The sequence below is a fragment of the Urocitellus parryii genome, chromosome 2 (genome assembly GCF_045843805.1).
Source record: "Urocitellus parryii isolate mUroPar1 chromosome 2, mUroPar1.hap1, whole genome shotgun sequence".
In the NCBI taxonomy this organism is placed as follows: Eukaryota; Metazoa; Chordata; class Mammalia; order Rodentia; family Sciuridae; genus Urocitellus; species Urocitellus parryii.
Window position 1 is genome coordinate 170,095,998 of NC_135532.1, and position 21,125 is coordinate 170,117,122.

Below are 21,125 nucleotides of genomic sequence, written 5' to 3' on the forward strand. Positions count from 1 at the left end.
ATCAATAAATCCAGTTGCATGACTGAAAAAGCAGATGTGAGAATCCAGCTGTTATCTATAAGCCAGACACTAAAGGGCTGGCAAGAATGTAAACAATCTTCTCTTGTAATAAAAAAGCTTGAAACAATGACTAATAAGATTTAATGACCTAATGGATTATAGTAGTCAAAACAAAACGAAAACAACTTATGTGCTTGTGATATAAGAAGACTTGGTACCCAGAAAACTTTAAGTTAAAAGAAGATATGATCTGAGTAGACTTGGTCCTTCATAGCAGAATTAATCACCATAATATGAGCTGACAGAAAATTCATTCAACTAAAAAGATCAGATTTTATAAGGGTTTAATTAGAATTCCAGCACATTACCGAAAGGCTGTCTTTTATGTCTGCACATAATGGCCAGGTCACGTGTCTGCCCAATGCTGGCTGCCTGGGATAGGACTGAAGCACTGACTGGGTCAGATGAGGGATGTATCCTAGGTCAAGAGAGCCAGACTCCCTGTAGTTGAAAGTGCTTCATCCTGGCTGCAGAGCCCCACGGGGCTGCTTGTATTTGGACCCTCTGAAGGCACAGCAGGAGCTGAAGCTCTGGAGAGACTCAGTGGGTCAACTCCTCCCTAGTTGTATAATCTTTGAAAAGGTTACCAGAACTTTTTGGTGCCTCATTTTTCTTAAAAAAAAGGGATAATTATTAAATTATTATGAGCATGAAAAATGTAAGGCATTGGGGTTGTGGCTGTGGCTCAGTGGTAGAGCGCTTGCCTAGCATGGGTAAGGCACTGGGTTCGATCCTTAGCACCACATACAAAAATAAGCAAATAAAATAAAGGCATGATGTCCATCTACAACTACAGGAAATTTTTTTTTTTTAAAGTAAGGTGTTCCAAAAAGTTTAGAAAGGTATCAAAGATAAGTACTTGATAAACATTATATTCCCATGATGTTTTACTTGAAATTTGGAGTAAGAAGGCATTTGTTCAATTCTACAGAGTTGTTGGGGATATGAGAACTATAACAAAGTACTCTAAAAGCTAATTAGGAAATCTTTAATTTCCAGGATTAAAGATCCATAATGTGATCTGAGGTTAAGAGAGAAAACATCTATTTCAAAATTATTTAAAAATAAGTAAATAGATTCGGTATGGACTTTGGATTCAGAAATGTTTAATGAATATTTTCAAATTTAAGCACTTAACATGGTGTGAGAGAGCACACCTATGGTGCTAGGGGACTGCAGAGGGAGATGGCGTGAGCCTAGGAGTTGGAGGCTAGTCTAAGCAACACAGCGAGACCCCATTTCTAGAAGGAAAACAAAAACAAAAACACCGGACAGACAAACAAATAAATCAAGCATTTATTTCATGGCTACAAGAATAAAGATACACCTTCAACTAACAATTATGGAGCAAGGTGATATAATTTTCAATAAAAAGTAAAATTAGCTGGGTGCACTGGCATATGCCTGTAATTCCAGCAGCTCAAGCGGCCAAAGCAGGAGGATTGTGAGTTCAAAGCCAGCCTCAGTAAAAGCAAGGCACTAGCAAGTCAGTGAGACCCTGTCTCTAAATAAAATACAAAATAGGGCTGGAGATATGGCTCAGTGGTTGAGTGCCCCTGAGTTCAATCCTCGATTACCCCCTCTCCAAAAAATGTAAAATTATTCAAGCAAACATTTTTAAAAGTTAATAAAGGAAAGCTGCAAAATATTAGTTGAATTATAATAACCATGTAAATACCCTGATGCAAAGAGAAAAACGAAAATGTAGGTTGAATGGAAAAAATTCTTTGGCTCTGGAACCAAAGAATAATCATCCCACATGAAAGGAAAGGCCAGAGGGGTGGTGGTAACAGGTGGGAGGGGAGGAGCAGGGGGAAGAGCCTGCAGTGCTGAGGGTTTTTGTATACTTGTCTCCATATAAAACTAAGAACAGAGTGAGGAACTCTGGAGATGTGGCCTGATTATGGGCAAGGTAGAGCCATCCAAACAGGCTCCCTGGGGCCGGACTCACCCTTGCCCTACACCTAAGACAAGACAGAAATCAAACCTGGGAGTTTGCAAAATTACCCCACAAAACAAACTGGCATTTTGAGGTAGAAGTCATGTAAAAGAAAAGAGGATATGGTAATCTGCAAACTGTTGACAGTTATGTCAACACACAGCAGTGAACTTCCATATTCTGCACATTTTTTGCAGGTCTTCTACTACCAAATACCAGGAGCCCAAAATTCTCTGTCTCAGGCCATAAACCACCAGAGAAAAATTAGCTGTACTAAACCCCAGAGCAGACAGTATGGCAGAGTGACATAAGTAATGCTTCCTGGGAGAAACTTTATATCTCTACCTGCCTCACTGATGGAACAAGAACTTCCATGTAGGTCAGCAGCAGATGAAGTTTTAAACACAGGTATTTTTCTAGTATACTCTAAGCTACTCAGTACCATTCAAAGGCAAAGGAGGGGTGCATAGCAAGTCTAATGAGTAGGAAAACAGAAGCCTGCTGATATACGTCAATCAAACATACTTCTTTTGAGTAGACCTTTTGGCTTTATTGGGTAAAATGCTCCAGACTCACAGTCACTATTTATGAGACAAAAAGGCAGTCAAGGCAGAAAATACCAGGAAGATTGTAATTTAGGATCTTTTGGTAAAGCATATTCTTTCTAAAAAATTTTTTTTACTGGTGTCTTATAATTATGTGTAATAGTGGGATTCATTATTATATATTCATACATGCATAATACAACAATATAAATTGGACAACTTCATTCCCTAGTATCTCTCCTTCCCCACACCTCCTTCATTCCCCTGGTCCTCTCTTCTATTCTACTGATCTACCTTCCATTTTCATGAGACCACCTTCTACCTTTTTTCTCTCTAGCCTCCATATATGGGAGAAAATATACCACTCTTAACTTTCTGCGTCTGGGTTATTTCACTTAACATAATGCTTTCAAGTTCTACCCATTTTCATGTAGATGACATAATTTTATTCTTCTTTGTGGCTGAATAAAACTCCACTGTGTACATATATCACATTTTATTTATCCACTCATCTGCTGATAGACACCCAGGCTGGTTCCATAATTTGGTGACTGTGTATAAACATGGGTCCGCATGTATCGCTATAGTCTGATGAGTAATTGTTTTTAGGAAAAATCCCTAGGTACAGCTGGATCATACGGTGGTTCCATTACTAGTCTTTTGAGGAACCTCCATACTGATTTCCATGGTGGTTGTACTAATTTGTAATCCTACAACAGCATATGAGTGTTCCTTTTCCTCCACATCCTTTCCTGCATTTATTACTAAATAATTTGTATTTTTGATGGTTCCCATTCAAGAGTAATTTCTTACTAAGATGAAAAGGAATGTATTACCTACCTGGAAAATATCTGTCTTGTCTTCAAATAGACTAACAAAATATTTGTAGTCAGCATAAGCCCAGAATTTAGAATGATCATAATCTTTAAATGGTCCAGAATCACTAGACTGGTCACAGTTCCAGGTCAGAAATTCTTCAAGTGTAGCTTCCACATAACTACAAGCAGTTTCAAATTGGGGAACTGTAAAGTAAGAGAACACACTTTAAATTTTTTTTTTTTTTTTTTTTTAGTTATAGATGGACAATTCTTTCTTTCTTTATTTATTTTTATGTGTTGCTGAGGATTGAACTCAGTGCCTCATACATGCTAGGCAAGGGCTTACCACTAAGCCAAAACCCCAGGCCCTCGAACACACACATATATATATATTTTTTACTTCATCCTAAAGAGCATTATTTACTTATGGTTTGTATAATGAAATAATATTTATTTTTAAAAAGGTTTAAGGAGCACTTCAATATATTGAGCTGATTATATATATATATGTTATGTATATGTGTGTGTGTATATATATATATATATATACATTTTAAATATCAGAAATTTATTAGTTGCTCAAAACATTACATTGATCTTGACATTTGTTTCAAATGGGGTACGAATTCTTAATATTCCCACGTGTACAGATTGCAGGATCACATTGGTTATACATCCACGTTTATACATACTGCCGAACAAGTGTCTGTTGTAATCTGCTGCCCTTCCTATCCCCTTCCTATCCCCCCTCCCTTCCCCTCCCCTCTCCTCCCCTCCTCTCCCTCTACCCCATCTACCATAACTCATTTCTCTCTCTCTCTCTTATTTTTTCCCTTTCGCCTCACATCCTCTTATATGTATTTTTGTATAACAATGAGGGTCTCCTTCCCTCTTCCGTGCAATTCCCCCTCTCTCTCCCATTCTCTCCCACCTCTCGTCCCTGTTTGATGGTAATCTTCTTCTCATGCTCTTCCTCCCTGCTCTGTTTTGAGTCGCCCCCCTTATATCAAAGAAGACATTCGGCATTTGTTTTTTAGGGATTGGCGGACTTCACTTAGCATAATCTGCTCTAATGCCATCCATTTCCCTGCAAATGCCATGATTTTGCTATTTTTTAGTGCTGAGTAATATTCCATTGTGTATATATGCCACATTTTTTTTTTATACATTCATCTATTGAAGGGCATCTAGGTTGGTTCCACAGTCTAGCTATTGTGAATTGTGCTGCTATGAACATTGATGATGCTATATCCCTGTAGTATGCTCTTTTTAGGTCTTTGGGAATAGTCTGAGAAGGGGAATAGCTGGGTTGAATGGTGGTTCCATTCCCAGCTTTCAGAGGAATTTCCATACTGATTTCCAAATTGGCCGCACCAGTTTGCAGTCCCACCAGCAATGTACAAGTGTACCCTTTTCCCCACATCCTCGCCAGCCCTTGTTGTTGTTTGACTTCATAATGGCTGCCTTTCTTACTGGGGTGAGATGGTACCTTAGAGTGGTTTAAATTTGCATTTCTCTGATTGCTAGAGATGGTGAGCATTTTTTCATGTATTTGTTGATTGACTGTATATCTTTCTCTGAGAAGTGTCTGTTCAGATCCTTGGCCCATTTGTTGATTGGGTTATTTGTTTTCTTATTGTTTAATTTTTTGAGTTCTTTGTATACTCTGGATACTAGGGCTCTATCTGAAGTGTGAGGGGTAAAAATTTGTTCTCAGGATGTAGGCTCCCTATTTACCTCTCTTATTGTTTCTCTTGCTGAGAAAAAAACTTTTTAGTTTGAGTAAGTCCCATTTGTTGATTCTTGATTTTAACTCTTGAGCTACAGGTGTCCTATTAAGGAATTTGGAGCCCAACCCCACGAGGTGGAGATTGGAGCCAACTTTTTCTTCTACTAGACGAAGAGTCTCTGGTTTGATTCCTAGCTCCTTAATCCATTTTGAGTTAACTTTTGTGCATGGTGAGAGACAGGAATTCAATTTCATTTTGTTGCATATGGCTTTCCAGTTCTCCTAGCACCATTTGTTGAAGATGTTATCCTTTCTCCATTGCATGCTTTTATCACCTTTGTCTAATATAAGGTAGTTGTAATTTTGTGGATTGGTTTCTGTTTCCTCTATTCTGTACCATTGGTCCACCTGCCTGTTTTGGTACCAGTACCATGCTGTTTTTGTTACTATTGCTCTGTAGTACAGTTTAAAATCTGTTCGAACACACCTTTAAGTGAACAATGAAAGTGGTTTCCAAATGTTTTTTTTTAAATGAAGATAATTCCAACCAAAAAAGAACTATTAACATTAATTAAATATAAATTTTATACTTGCTTTATTGTTAAAATAATTTATAATACTTGGGCTGGGAATGTGGCTCAAGCGGTAGCGCGCTCGCCTGGCATGTGTGTGGCCTGGGTTCAATCCTCAGCACCACATGCAAAAAACAAAGATGTTGTGTCTGCCAAAAAAACTAAAAAAAAAAATAAATATTAAAATTCTCTCTCTCTCTCTAAAAAAACATAATAATTTATAATACTCATAGTATTCATGATAAAGCAGAAAATATAGTTTTAACATTAACATTAAAGACAGCCTTCATCATAGCCTGATTTAGTGAGCCAGTGGAATGCCTGAGATTATCAGCTGCCCAAGACCTTTCTGTGAGTCTGTGAGGTCCAAACTACTTTCATATAACACTAAGACATCATTTGCCCTTTGCATTTTCATTCCCTCACAAGTGTGCCAGGGAGTTTCCCAGAAGCCACATGACATGTGTTGGTGTCACTGCTCTGACAGATGGTGGAATACATGCTTATGTTCTCATGTTTTAAATTTCTCCATTTTAGTTTCTAGTATGGCAAGTATCACTAGGGACAACCCACACCAGCATAGGCTCACTGGGGAACTCAATCATTTTAAAAGGGATCCTGAGCTCAAAGGGCTTGAGAATCATTGCTTCAGCTTAAAAAAAAAAAAAAAAAAGAAAAGAAAAGAAAAGAAAGGCAATAACAAAATAACTGTTTTTTTGAAAATTGTTGGACTTTACTGCACATTTAGCATACATAGCTCCTCAGACTCTTTAAGTGGACAATAATGATTTAACGCCTGTTCTTTTATTCATTAACTCAGTTATTTCAGAATCATTTATTAAGCACAAAATTTGCAATTAGCATGATACTCAGGCTTATAGGAACATAAAAAATAGATAATACTATTGAGTGTATAGTATATTTAGATAAAGATAAATCTTTAACTAGAATAGTAGAGAACTTGAAGCATCATGTAATTAAATACAAAATTTTGTACCACAGACATTTAAAAAAGGGAAAGGCAATCAGAGATAAGGGTCTGTTATCTGTCTGCAGTGGGTTTGTTAGTATGGGTATGATACCAACGAGTTAAGACTACAGTCTTGGGTTGATATGAGAACTATTCTTCTAAGACAGGGATGAAATCACTTTTTTTGCAACTAGCAGAATATTTTAAATGAGCATAGGGAAGTTAACAATTTATTAAGAAATCTGATTGTTACCTCCTTTGCAAAGCATAAAACCCTTTGAGGGATGTAGACCAGTTAGCACAGTGCCTGACATAGTAGATGCAGGCACAATTATTAGTACTTACTATTAATTTATATATTTACTTGGAACTTTTTAACAGTTAAGTGAATTAGTAGGAGAAAAGTATTCAAACTCTTCTTTCAATATTTTTTATCTTTTTCCTTCCTTTCTTCCTCAACTGCTTAGGATTATCTGATCTCTTTTTCCCTTGCTTTCTTCTTCCTAAATTCATTTCTGCAGAATGGCAGAGAGGTAACAGAGGCCAGGGTGTACATCAAAGAATCACTCTAATTTGTCTACTTGTCACTTGACGTCGAGAAGCAGAACTTTACTAATACCACTGATCTAAAATATAAAAACTACATACTCCAGAACTATTTAAATTTTCCCATATTTTATGAAGCACTTCAAACAGTGCCTGGCACACAGTAAACCATTAATAGATACAAGCTTTTAATACCATTGATATCATCAAATATTCTCCACTACAGCATAAGAGTTCATAAAGTTAAATTCTGACAAACAAAAATGCACGTGGCAAGAAAGCTTCATGATGCTGGGAAACAGGAGTCATTTCTGAATCATCTCATAAACTCCAATGTTGGCCTAAAGACATTGCACTGTCTTGTAAGTTTTCATTTCACAGCGCTTGATCCAACCACAATACTAAAGCCATTAATTGAGTTGGCTGCCCCGGGCTGGACTGAACAGCCCTTTTCCATTAAGGCCAGTTATCACAAACAAGTCTGCATGGCAGACCTCAGAACCTGGCCTCATTAGAGGACTTCATTTGCTATCATGGAAAGTTCTGCATGTTAAAAATGAAAATACAAAAATGTGAAAATTGCATGCAGGAACTGTTATCATCAGAGGAAAATTAAAATGAAAGGACTGAATGGAAATGACAGACCTTTTCATTTACATAATTATTTTGATAGAAAATCTTCTCACTCTGACTTGGTGGTAGCAGGACAAAGGGAGCGTTCTGATTTTGTTGAAATGACAGTTTCTCTCCAGGTAGCGCAGTTGTTTTTCTTTCCTGCCCACCCCCCACCCCTTTCTTTGTAATGATACTGGAGATGGAACGCAGAGTTTCATATATGCTAGGCAAGCCCTCTACCACCTAACTCCATTCCTAGGCCTTTTTATTTTTTAATTTTGAGACAGGGTCTCACTAAGTTGCCCAGGTTGGTCTTGAATTCATAATCCTCCTGCCTCAACCCCAAATTGCTGGGGTTATAGGTGAGCACCACTGTGCCCAGCAGTACCATTTTTGTCTTTATGGAGTGGCATTATTCCTTTCTAATTTCATTATTATTGTTCTTTCATTTAATGATGAAGTACCTAGGAAGCTACAACTTCCATCCCACTTCCTGTAAATGTTAGGTAAGAAGACGTTCAGCTGAGTACAAGACTTAGCAGTAGTACACAAACCGAACTTGCTTTTAACTCTCTTAATAAAGGTCCTAAAATATTATTTTGCCCAGCAGGAAAACAAATACTTCTCCATTTTGTTGAACTTTAATCATTTTTCAAATAAGAAACAATACGTTGGGTGTAAGCTCTGAATAGGACTTTGGATCACTCACTGCTCCATTGCCCAACTTACAGATGTTTAGGGTTATTTCTATAACTGCTTGCTGAAGTACAATGCCACCACTGAGCACATATCTCGACAAATGAATATGATCCCAAATCGTTTCAAAGACCTGTGTGATGCTTACTGCTTTCTTCCTACAATAAACTAAGGAACACATAACATTTTAAAAATGCCAACTATTGCCAGGAGCAGTGGTTTATACTTGTTGTCCCTGCTGCTTAAGAGGCTGGTGTAGGAGGATCGCTTAAGCTCAGGAGTTTGAGACCAACATGAGCAACACAGCAAGACCCTATTGCAAAAAAAAAAAAAAAAAAAAAGAAAGAAAGAAACAAAGAAAGAAAACAACAACAAAACTGTCAAATTACTAACACTACTATGCAGGCACCCTAGAAAAATTCTAACCAAACCTAAAACAGAAATAAGAAATATAGTCAACTGAGAGGACAAGGTTATCATTGTTAATAAGATCATAGGCCTGTCTACCTAGATGATCACCAGAACAAAGAAAAAACTAGCTAGACTAATAAGTAGCTGAATAAGAAATAAGCATATAGAAATAAATAGCTTCTATCTATGTATCAATCATAACCAGTTAGAAAAAAAGTATAGGTAAAAAACATTGCCTTTAGGGGCTGGGGATGTGGCTCAAGTGGTAACGCGCTCGCCTGGCATGTGCAGGGTTCAATCCTCAGCACCACATAAAAATAAAATAAAGATGTTGTATCCACTGAAAACTGAAAAATAAACATTAAAAAATTCTCTCTCTCTTTAAGAAAAAAATTGCCTTCATAACAGCTATAACAAATTTATAATAGTTTAAGAATTTTTGTTATTTTATGAAAACTATAAATTTTTTTGCTGAGAGAGGCAGACTTGGTAAGTGAAAATAACATGTTCTGATATAGGAATATATACATACACAGACATTTTTTGTTCTTTTTAGTTATATATGACAGTAGAATATATTTTGACATATCATATATATATGGAGTATAACTTCCTATTCTGGTGGTTGTATATGATGTGGAGCTACACTGGTCCTGTATTTATGTATGAACATGAGAAAGTTAAGTCTAATTCATTCTATTGACTTTACTACTCCTATCCCCCGCATCCCAATCTGGTAACCCTCCTCCATTCCTCCCCTCTCCTACCTATTTTGAGTTAGCAGCCTCATATTAGAGAGAATATTTAGCCTTTGGTTTTGGATGATTGGCTTATTTCACTAAACAAGATAGCCTCCAGTCCATACATTCCAGCAAATACCATAATTTTATTCTTCTTTATGGCTGAGTAATAAGGAATATATATTTTTATTATTATGTAATTTTTTCCAAATTAATTTATACAGCTTCATATATGTTCATTTAAAATCCCAATAGAATTTCTTTAAAAAGTGAGCACTTTGTATAAAACTCTAAAGTTCATTTAGATGAATAAAATTCAACAATATCTAAGAAGGAAGAAAAACAGAAGTTCAGAGTACACCAGTAGTTACCACAGGCTGGGGAGAGAAGGGAGGAGAGAGAGATGGGAAAGGCTGGTCAGTGGGTACGAAGTTTAAAAAAAAGTAAGTTCTGCTGTTCTATTGTACAGTAGAGTGACAACAGAAAACAACAATATACTATATATATTTTTAAAAGCTAGAGGAAAGGATTTTGAATGTTTTCACCACAAGGAAATGATCAATGTTTGAGGAGGTAAATGTGCCAACTCTGAACTAGACAATACATATTGCATACATGACACTGAAACACCACATATTACATAAATATGTACCATTTTATATGTCAATTTTAAATATGAATAAATAAAAATAGAATTTAAAAAAGAAAAGTATGGAGAATGAGTTGTACTTTCAAATATTAAAATATATACTGGTACTGAAATAGCATTTTGTTACTGGCTCCAAAACTGATCTAAAAATGTGGGCCAGAAACTGATGCTGAAATTCACATAAGAAAATAGCAATATAGGTTTCCAAAGAGAATAAGGTACAAAAGAATAAAAGTTCCCAACTATTTGGAAAAAAACCCATTGAACATCACATACCAAAACATATATGAAATAAATAAAGAATAAAATTTTAAAAAGGAAACCATTAAGCTATTAGAAGAAAATTAAGCTATTAGAAAAAAATTAGAATATCTACTTTTGGGAGAAGGAATTCCTAGAGATAAAATAAATAATAAAAATGTTACTTGAGCATTATTTGATTTGACTCTATAAAAATGTGAAGCAAAATGAAAAAACAAATGACAATTGGGAAATGTACTAGTGCCAACAGAATATTCTTAATATGTAAGGAATTTACTAACAAAAAGTTAAACCCTAAATCTCCAATGAAGAACTAATCAAAGAACAATTATCAGAAAAAATACAAATGACCAATTAACATTAACATATATATGTTCAACATTGCCAGCAATCAAAGAAATGTTAACTGAAATTATGAGATGCTATTATTAACCTATCAACAAGATTTTCTTAAAAGAGAAATCTCAGTTTTGGCAAAGCAGTGGCAAAATAGATACTTTCAAAAGAGTGTCAGTGGAAACAATTTTTCTGTAAGGTGCTTGTCATACATATCATTATTTCATTCCACACATATCTGAATGTCTATTAAGTGCTCTGCCCAGGATGACATGGCCCTTGCTCTCACAAAAAATGACCTTTTTTTTTTTTTTTTAATATTTATTTTTTAGTTTTAGGTGGACACAACATCTTTATTATATTTTTATGTGGTGCTGAGAATCGAACCCAATGCCTCACGCATGCTAGGCAAGCGCGCTACCACTTGAGCCACATCCTCAGCCCAAAAAAATGACCTTAATCAGGTGATTACTTACACAACTGTCCATGTGATTAAAACTGTACTCAGTGTGGCTAAGAAATACAAGGTGTTCTGGGATAATCTGAAGCCCCACATGATTTGGGTGGTGGAGGATGATAGGTATGGTCAGGAAAGAATGCCATTTAAGTTAAGATTTCAAAGAAGAAAAGCAACTAACCAGATAAATCTAGGAGAAAGGAAAATGGGGGAAAAAACCCACAATGACTAGATACAGAGAGCTATGGCTAGATACATACACAAAGGCCCCAAAGTAGGAAAAAGCAAATCCCCAGAAATAGAGAAATTGAAAACACACTTCTCTGGCCCAAGCTGGGGGAGAGAGAGATTACGCTGTGCCGCAGTCTGGCTGGGCACAAATCACAAGCCACTGAAGCAAGAACAGACTTTATTTTTTTACTGCAAGAAAGAAACCTCACACACGCTCCCGGGGAATCCTCCCGAAAAAGCCACGAGGCTCCTCCAGGAACCCCCAGCCGGAAATATCTCTCCGGGAAAACCCTCCTCCTGCACTTCGCCAACCAATGGGAACTCCCGGGGAATCCCCGTGAGAACTAAAAATAGCGCGAGAACTCAAAATTAGCGCTAGAACTCAAAAGTAGCGGCAGAGGCGGATATTAACGCCTTGCCTGTCAATCAATACTGTTGGCAAAATGCCAGGGGCCATACAGACTCGGCTGTGGCTCTCAGCATCTCCCCCCTTCTGTTTAAATAAACAACAAGTAATGTGGCTTAGGGACCGTGCCTGTTAGGTAGTCCAATTCAACATATGGTCCTTACCCGTCATCGGATGAACTGACCTCTAGGCGTCAGCCTCCTGTCTTAGGTTGGTACCACTGCAATCGGATCATACCCGTCACTGACTACCGGTCCAGCATACAGCCATACTTGTGGATAGGCCTTTGCACCAGTGGGGGGGTGAGGTTCTTTGCCTCACCTCTGTTGGCCCCCAAACTTGTCCTTGGTGCCAATGGGGGGGTGAGGTTCTTTGCCTCACCTCTGTTGGCCCCCAAATTTTAGACCATCACTAGTAGAAGGGAGGAGGATGAAAAATGCCATGACACCAAGCCAATTGAGGGCTCCTTTGAAAAATTGTACCACCAGTGACACCATCAGCAAAGATGCCAGCATTACCACAATTCGCTGCACCAACAGATAGTTCACAATGCATACAAGTGATACATAGTCCAGGCAAGTTGTGCAAGCAGTTCAAAGTAGAGGAATCTGTCAATATGTCCATTTCCTCCCAAAGTAAATCTACTCCTTGATTGAGCATTACTTGTTGAGTTATTATTCACTGATGCATCAGTTTATACAGTTTGTTGATAGCTACCGAAGAAGCTGTAGTTTGGTTTTATCTTTGTCTTCACCGGCACTGGGATGAAGATAGGAATTCTGGCAATGATGCTAGGAAAAAAATTATGTAACATTCCAACAGGCATTAAGAAAACAATTTTTTGAACAATTTACATTATCCTGAACAGAATTATTAAATATAATGAGAAGGAAAGGTGAAAGCAAACAAACAGATCTGTTAACCTCCTTATTTGTTTACATATTAAAACAATTTTCAACAGCTGTTTACCCAATCTAAATTAAACCATTAAAATCACGTGAATAAAAAAAAATTCGGATCCATTTATTCATGAGCGCTCCTCATATAAGATATATGGACATACACACATACAGACATACAACACAAAACAGAAGTGTGCGCACATAACATACAACATATAAGACAATAATAAAGGCCTTGTAGCTTTACCTAGGTGAAATCTCCATTGCAATGTTTAAAAACTCCACAGTCAAAAAATAAAACACAGTCAAAAAACAAAACTGATCAGAAAAACATTAACCTAGGTTTGTATGAGCTCAAAAAATAAAATAGAACTTTATGATGTGGGAAAAATGCAATAATAAAATAGATATTGAAAAAAGGCACCGTGGTTAATCACTGTCGCAGATGTAAGAATAGCCAAGCTGGAGCTCTGGATATCAGCTGTTATGGATTTCAGTCAAATCATCTTCTTTTTCTGTAGAAATTGTTTTGGTTAACCTCTCTGGAATCCAAATCGGCTGCTGTTCTCCCTGTGGGAACACACAAACGGAACCCCGACTCCAGACAATAACTGGGTCGGGACCTTTCCATTGTCCTGTTAGAATATCTTTCCAAAGTACCTTAGGCTTATGTACATTTTTCGGATACATATGTCTTTCCGCAGCACTAAGTCCTGATGAATCCAAATTTAGAAAGTTTAGAGTAAAAAGGGTTATTTTAAGTTTATCTTTGGGGGATATATACCCCTTTCCAATTCCCTCTTTTTGCTTTAATAAGTAAGTTTTAATAGTTTGATGAGCTCTTTCAACTATGCCTTGTCCCTGTGGATTGTATGGGATTCCTGTTATATGAGTAATACCAAAAGATGAGCAAAATTGTTTAAAAGAGTTAGAAGTGTAACCAGGACCATTATCAGTTTTTAACTGTTTAGGAACACCCACAGTGGCAAAATTTTGTAAGCAATGAGCTATAACATCTTTAGTTTTTTCTCCGGCATGAAGGGAGCCCATCAAAAATCCGGAAGAAGTATCAACTGTAACATGTAAATATTTTAATTTTCCAAATTCTGGCAAGTGTGTGACGTCCATCTGCCAAATATGGTTAGGTATCAGTCCTCTAGGATTGACTCCAAGATTAACTTGTGGTAAAAAGGTCACACAATTTTGACATTGTTTTATTATATGCCTGGCTTGTTCCTTAGTTATTTTAAAACACTTTTGTAAAGTATTAGCATTAACATGAAACCTTTTATGAAAATTTGTAGCTTCTTCTACAGTAGAAAAAATATGTATATCATGTGTAGTTTTATCTGCTAAATCATTGCCCAAACTAAGGGCTCCAGGCAATCCTGTATGTGCCCTGATATGTCCTATAAAGAATGGATCTTTTCTATCCCAGATTAGACTTTGTATAGTGGAAAACAAAGAGAAAACAGTAGAGGAAGGGGAAATCCTACCAGCATCTTCAAGGGATATTATAGCATTAACTATATACTGACTATCAGAAAATAAATTAAATACAGAATCTTTGAACATTACAAAAGCTTGTAAAACTGCATTGAGCTCTACCTTTTGAGCTGATTGTTTGGGAACTAAAAATGTAAAAGTTTGATCAGGGGTAACTACTGCTGCTGTACCATTATTAGACCCATCAGTGAATATATTTGGAGCATTCACGATAGGTGTTTTTCTTGTCATTTTAGGAAAAACTACAGGATGCTTAGACCAAAAAGACAACAAAGGATTAGATGGTAAATGATTATCAAATGAAACATTTGATTTACACATGATTATTGCCCATGTATTTAACTCATTAGCTAACTCATCAATTTGCTCCATAGTATATGGAGTAATAATTTTATTGGGAGAAATTCCAAACACTCCCTTTGCTGCTTTTATTCCTTTCAGTATTAATTGTCCTACAGCCTCAGGATACCTAGTAAGAATAGTGTTAGGAGAGTAAGATAAATGTATCCACAATAATGGACCTTCCTGCCAAAATACTCCTGTAGGAATATTTTTTGTTGGTATTACAATAAATAATAAAGGCAAACTTATATCAATTCTGTCCAAATGCATATTTTCCATATATGTTTCAATAATTTTTAATGCCTTTCTTGCTTCAGGAGTTAATATGCGGGGTGAATTTGGATCTGATGGACCTTTTAGGATATCAAATAAAGGTCCCAACTCTCCTGTTGGTATGCCTAGATAAGGCCTTATCCAATTTATATCTCCCAACAACTTTTGAAAGTCATTAAGCGATTTGAGTTGATCTACTCGTATTTGAATTTTAGGTGGACGGACCATGGTTGAGGATAATAGAACTCCTAAATAATTAATTGGAAAATTTAATTGTACTTTATCTATTGCTATCTCTAGATTATAATTTTTTAACAAATTTGTAAGTGTGGCATAACATTCCAACAATGTGTTTTTATCTTTGTGTGCTAACAATACATCATCCATATAGTGAAATATTTGTAGTTCAGGATTTTGATTTCTAAGTGGCTGGATTGCTTTATTAACATAAATTTGACACATAGTTGGGCTGTTAGCCATCCCTTGAGGGAGCACTTTCCATTCATATCTCTGATCAGGACCTTCATGATTCAGTGCAGGGATAGTAAATGCAAAATGTGGACTATCCTCAGGATGAATTGGAATTGAAAAGAAACAATCTTTAATATCTATAGCTAAAACATACCAGGTTTTTGGTAAAGCAGACAATTGAGGAATCCCTGATTGAGCAGGTCCCATAATAACCATCTCATTATTAATGGCTCTTAAATCTTGTAATAATCTCCATTTACCAGATTTCTTTTTAATGACAAAAATGGGAGTATTATAGGGAGATACAGAAGGTTGTATATGTCCCTCTGCTAATTGTTGTTTGACCAGGTCATGGGCTGCTTGTATCTTTTCTTTAGTCAGGGGCCACTGAGAAACCCATACCGGTCTATCTGATTTCCAAGTGATTTTTATTGCCTCAGTGACCCCTTCTGAAAACCCAGTCCATGTCTATTTATTCTTTGATCTATTTGTATTGGTGCTGCTATACCTTGTTCTTGTTTTTCTAATCTTTTTCCTTTCCTAAAACCTTGTCTAGCCATAATAGTGGGTGCATTTTGATTGATATTATTTGTTAATGTCAAACCTAATTGATCTAAGACATCTCGTCCCCATAAATTTACGGGAAGATGATCCAATACATATGGCTGTATAGTTCCTTCACATCCTTCAGGATCCTTCCAATCTAAGACCATTGCACTTCTATGGGGATTAGTTGCCACTCCTAGGCCTCGAAGCGTTTGAGTGGCTTGTTGTAATGGCCAATGTTTTGGCCATTCTTGACGAGAGATGATGCTAAGGTCTGCACCTGTATCCAGTAGCCCATTAAATTCATGTCCTTGAATATTTAGTTTTAGCATTGGGCGAGAATCTAAATTCAAAGACAGCATAGCCCAATCTACACCTGTGGAGCCTAAACCCCTGGAACCTCTTTCCATAGTAGTACTGGAAAATTTATCATGTAGGCTGGATATTATTAATAACTGTGCTATTCTATCTCCTGGTGAAATTACTGATATACCCTTTGGAGAACTAGCTATAATTTTTATTTCACCTTCATAATCGGGATCAATTACCCCGGGACTTATCATAAGTCCTTTTAGCGTAGAAGAACTGCGTCCTAACAATAAGCCTACTGTTCCTTGGGGAAGAGGTCCTTTTACTCCTGTGGGAATGATTTGAACTCCCATCTCTGGAGTTAGTACTGCTCTGGCGGAGGCGCAGATGTCCAACCCTGCGCTCCCTCTGGTTCGTCTGATGAGAGATCTGATGGATAATGTGTCCTGGGTACTACCCTGATGGGGTTGCTGGGTTCCTCCGTGGTTTTTCTGGGTTCCTCCAGTGCCCCGTACATTTGTGGTCGTGGGCCCCGGAGCATTGGGCCCCCCTGTCCGTTTTTTGGCAATGGAGCCTGATGCCTTTCTCCACGATATCGTGGGTAACCACCTGGTCCTTGTCCATTTTTTGATAATGGAGTACCCTCTATGGTGGTTTGAGAACGGCATTCATTAGCCCAGTGTCTCCCTCTACGGCATCGTGGGCAAATATCTGGTGTTCTATTCCTTTGATACCTAACTTTGTTATACCTTCCTCCTATGGGGCAACTCCTTTTAAAATGTCCTGTTTGTTCACAATTGTAGCATGTTTTTGGCCTGGCATCTAAAGCCTGTTGTACTGCTGCCAAGACTTGTCCTTGTTCATTAATGTCTCTACATAATTTAATATATGTGTTTAAATCTTCATGTCTCCATGGTCTAATGACCTCTCTGCAGCAACGATTTGCTTGGTCATAAGCCAGTTGTTTTATAAATGGCATTGCTTGTTCTGTGTCACCAAAAATTTTGGTGGCTGTTTGAATAAGCCTATCTACAAAGTCAGCGTAAGGTTCATTAGGTCTCTGTATTACCTTAGATAGCTGACCTTGTAAATCTCCCTGTCCTTGTAAAGTCTTCCATGCCCTAACTGCGTCTGCAGCAATCTGTGCATATACAGCAGGATCATATTGAATTTGTTGCCGCTGACCCTCATAAGGTCCTTTTCCTAGCAACATCTCTAGACTTCTTTGAGGGTAACCGGCTGCTGCATTTCGTCTAGCTGTCTCCCTGCAAAATTCCTCATTGGCAACCTTCCATAACAAATATTGTCCTCCATTTAGCACAGATCTACACATGCTAGCCCAATCTGCTGGAGTCATGTCCAAGTTAGTAATGGATTCGACCATGCTTACAGTGAAGGGTGCATGAGGACCATAGGTTGTTACAGCCTCCTTTAATTGCTTCACTGTTTTGAACTCTAACTCACGGTGAATTCGCTGCCCTCCTGCCTGCTCAAGTACAGGGCATGCTAATCTTTGAGGTCCTGTCTCAGGATCCCATCTATCAACTACGGGGGTTGAGGGCCGCTCAGCTATCTCCATAGGTGGAGCTGTTGGCTGAATTACGCCCTCTGGTGATAGATCGGTGTTAGTAGCAGCCTCCTGTTGTTGCTTCCCCCCTGATAGCTGTTTCTCCTCTAAGCTTTCTTCCTTTAAATTTTCTTCCTCTGTCTGACTAGCTTGAGAGACCTTCTCTTTTGCTTGATCTAAATTGTCTTTCTCCATGGTTTGAACCTCTAACAATTTATTTAACACTCTTTCAGTTTGTTTTTTACTAATTTCTAATCTGTTACAAAGATAACGCAACCCAAAAAGATAACACAAAACAAGACCGAAACAGAATGAAACAAAAATGGAACAAAAAATCGTTGTATCAATTTTCCTATTTTCTGGACATGTGCATTTGTGGTCTATTTCTATCTCTTCCTCAGGGGCAAACAACTTCAAACCTTGAGCCAACCATTTTTCCCAGTCTGCCTGAGAAAATTCTAGGGATAGGCAGCTTGAAACAAAACCAAAACAAATCAAAGCAAGAACATATTGTTTTTTAAAATGGTCACCCATTCTCTTGCCTTCCCTTAGGGGCAAGCAATTTCACTTACCCCGAAGCTTCAGACGTTCCCCGTCCGGGCCGCCAAATGCCGCAGTCTGGCTGGGCACAAATCACAAGCCACTGAAGCAAGAACAGACTTTATTTTTTTACTGCAAGAAAGAAACCTCACACACGCTCCCGGGGAATCCTCCCGAAAAAGCCACGAGGCTCCTCCAGGAACCCCCAGCCGGAAATATCTCTCCGGGAAAACCCTCCTCCTGCACTTCGCCAACCAATGGGAACTCCCGGGGAATCCCCGTGAGAACTAAAAATAGCGCGAGAACTCAAAATTAGTGCTAGAACTCAAAAGTAGCGGCAGAGGCGGATATTAACGCCTTGCCTGTCAATCAATACTGTTGGCAAAATGCCAGGGGCCATACAGACTCGGCTGTGGCTCTCAGCAACGCTGGGCCTTCTACACCACAATAAACAACTTGGATCTTTAGCCTAAGGGTAAGGAAAATCATTAAAGGGCTTTAAGTAGAATTATAATATTAGATTTGTTTATTTAAAAATTGTTCCTGATTATAGCATGAGGAATGGCCTGGGAAGGGTAAGACATGGAGATGGATGGAGAAACTGGACTAGGGAAGAGGCTTCTTAGCCATGGTTGGAGAGACAGCAGGATAACGATGACTATGGGCTAGCCATGGAGAGAGAGGGAAGCAGGTGCTGCCAGATGTTCAGAATGTGAGTCACGAGCCACCAGAATGACAGGGCACTCAGAATGACTCAGAGGTTCTGGTGTAAGAAACTTCAGATAGTGCTGCTGCTGATGATAATTTTCATTCATATCCTCTGAACCAGTAATTCTCCTTCTAGGAATCTCTCTTAAGGGAAATAACCAGGAACTTGGACAAGATTTGTTTGCAAAGATGTTCCCTACAGCAGTATTTACAAATTTAAAGCTTGTAAGAAATATAAATAACCCAAATAGAATTTTTAAAAAAATTATCATACTACCATAGAATGGACTAGGTAGCCATTTAAAAGTCACATTTAATGACAAGAGTAGCTGCTCAGAATATGTTAACTAAAAAGAAAAGCAGGTGTGAAAAATAATTCATTTTTTGAATACAAAAAGGCCCATGTTGATGAACATTAAACTGTAACCAAAGACTATCTACCTCTAGGTAGTAGTTCAGGTGTTTTTAAGGTTCTTGGGATTTTTCAATTTTTGTCTGTTCTACATTAAAGAAGTCATACTTTTTTAAAAAAAATTTATTTATTTTTATGTGGTACTGAGGACCGAACCCAGTGCCTTACAATGTGGAGGCAGGTGCTCTACCACTGAACTACAGCCCCAGCCCTAAAGAAGTCATACTTTTATTTTTATATTTTAAAATAACATTTCATGAACACTAACAATAAGCTAGATACTATTCCAAATGTTCTAGGCATATGAAATCACTTACTCTTGAAAATATTTTTTTTTTCTTTTTAGTACTGGGAATTGAACCCAGAGGCGCTTAACCACTGAGCCACATCCCCAGCCCTTTTTGTATTTTATTTGGAGACAGGGTCTCACTTAGTTGCTTAGGGCCTCACTAAATTGCTGGGGCTGTCTTTAAACTTTTGATCCTCCTGCCTCAGTCTCCCAAGCTGCTGGGATTACAGGTGTGTACCACCATGCCCAGCCCTCTTAAAAATATTTCTAACATTCAGAGAAGTTAATTGACTTGCTCAGGTCCCACAGTAAACCAAAATTTAAACTCATGCAGGCTGACTCTAGTGGCTCTCTCATACTATTATTCTATACTGCCTGTGGTAGTATTACATTTATTTATTCAGTAGTGATTTTAAAAAGAACAAATTATCAGGACCATGCCCTGAATGGGACAAAACATGTGCAAGTCATATATTTGATAAGAACCTTATACCTAGGATATTTAAGAACTCTAATTCAATAATAAAAAAACAAAAACCCCAATTAGAAATAAGTCAAGGTTTGAATGGACATTTCTATTAGCCAATATATACATGAAAAGATGCTCAACGATACTGATAATAAGGAAAATGTGAATCAGAATCACACTAAGATAACACTTCACTGTACTAGGATGGCTACAGTTTTCAAAAATGAAGTGTTGACAAGGCTACAGGAAATTGGAACTTTAGTATATCACAGGTACAACCACTAAGGAAAACTGTTTGGCAATTCCTCAAAATGTTAAACATATTTACTGTATGACTTAGCAATTCTGCTCCTAGGTACCTATTCTCAAGAAATGAAAACATATATCCACACAAAAATCTGTTCACAAATGTACATAGTAGCATTAGTCATAATTGCCCCAAAGTGGAAAGAACCAAATGTCCAACAACCGAACCGATGAGTAGATTAAAAAAAATTACGTATATTCAAATAACAGAGTATTATTCAGCAACTAAAAGAAGTACTGATGCACACAAGTTAAGCATCTTTTATCTGAAATGCTTGAGACCAGAAGTGCTTCAGGTTTCAGATTCTGGAGTACTGGCACATACGTAAATGTATGTGTGTGTGTGTGTGTGTGTGTGCGCCTGCGTGTGTGTGTGTGTGTGTGTGTGTGTGTGTTAATAGAGAGAAGGGAATTTTACACATCTATTGGTGCACCTTCGTTTTGACTATGATCTGTCATATGAGGTCAGGTATGGAATTTCTACTTGTAGCATAATTTTAACAC

General features: G+C 37.6%; 1 protein-coding gene across 2 annotated transcripts in view; it reads right to left on the bottom strand.

Annotated features, from left to right (window-relative positions):
- Positions 1 to 21,125, bottom strand: part of Hspbap1 (HSPB1 associated protein 1) — a 77,093-nt gene that overhangs the window by 31,994 nt on the left and 23,974 nt on the right. The window contains exons 1-2 of one of the 2 annotated variants that reach the window (XM_077795353.1): positions 12,146 to 12,223; positions 3,385 to 3,566 (exon numbers count right to left, since the gene is read on the bottom strand). In XM_077795353.1, coding sequence (XP_077651479.1) covers positions 3,385 to 3,566; positions 12,146 to 12,152 — 189 coding nt within the window. In that variant the 5' untranslated portion in view covers positions 12,153 to 12,223. Of the gene's footprint in view, positions 1 to 3,384; positions 3,567 to 12,145; positions 12,224 to 21,125 lie in introns of those variants that run through there. The other variant, XM_026393963.2, reaches the window with a different exon arrangement.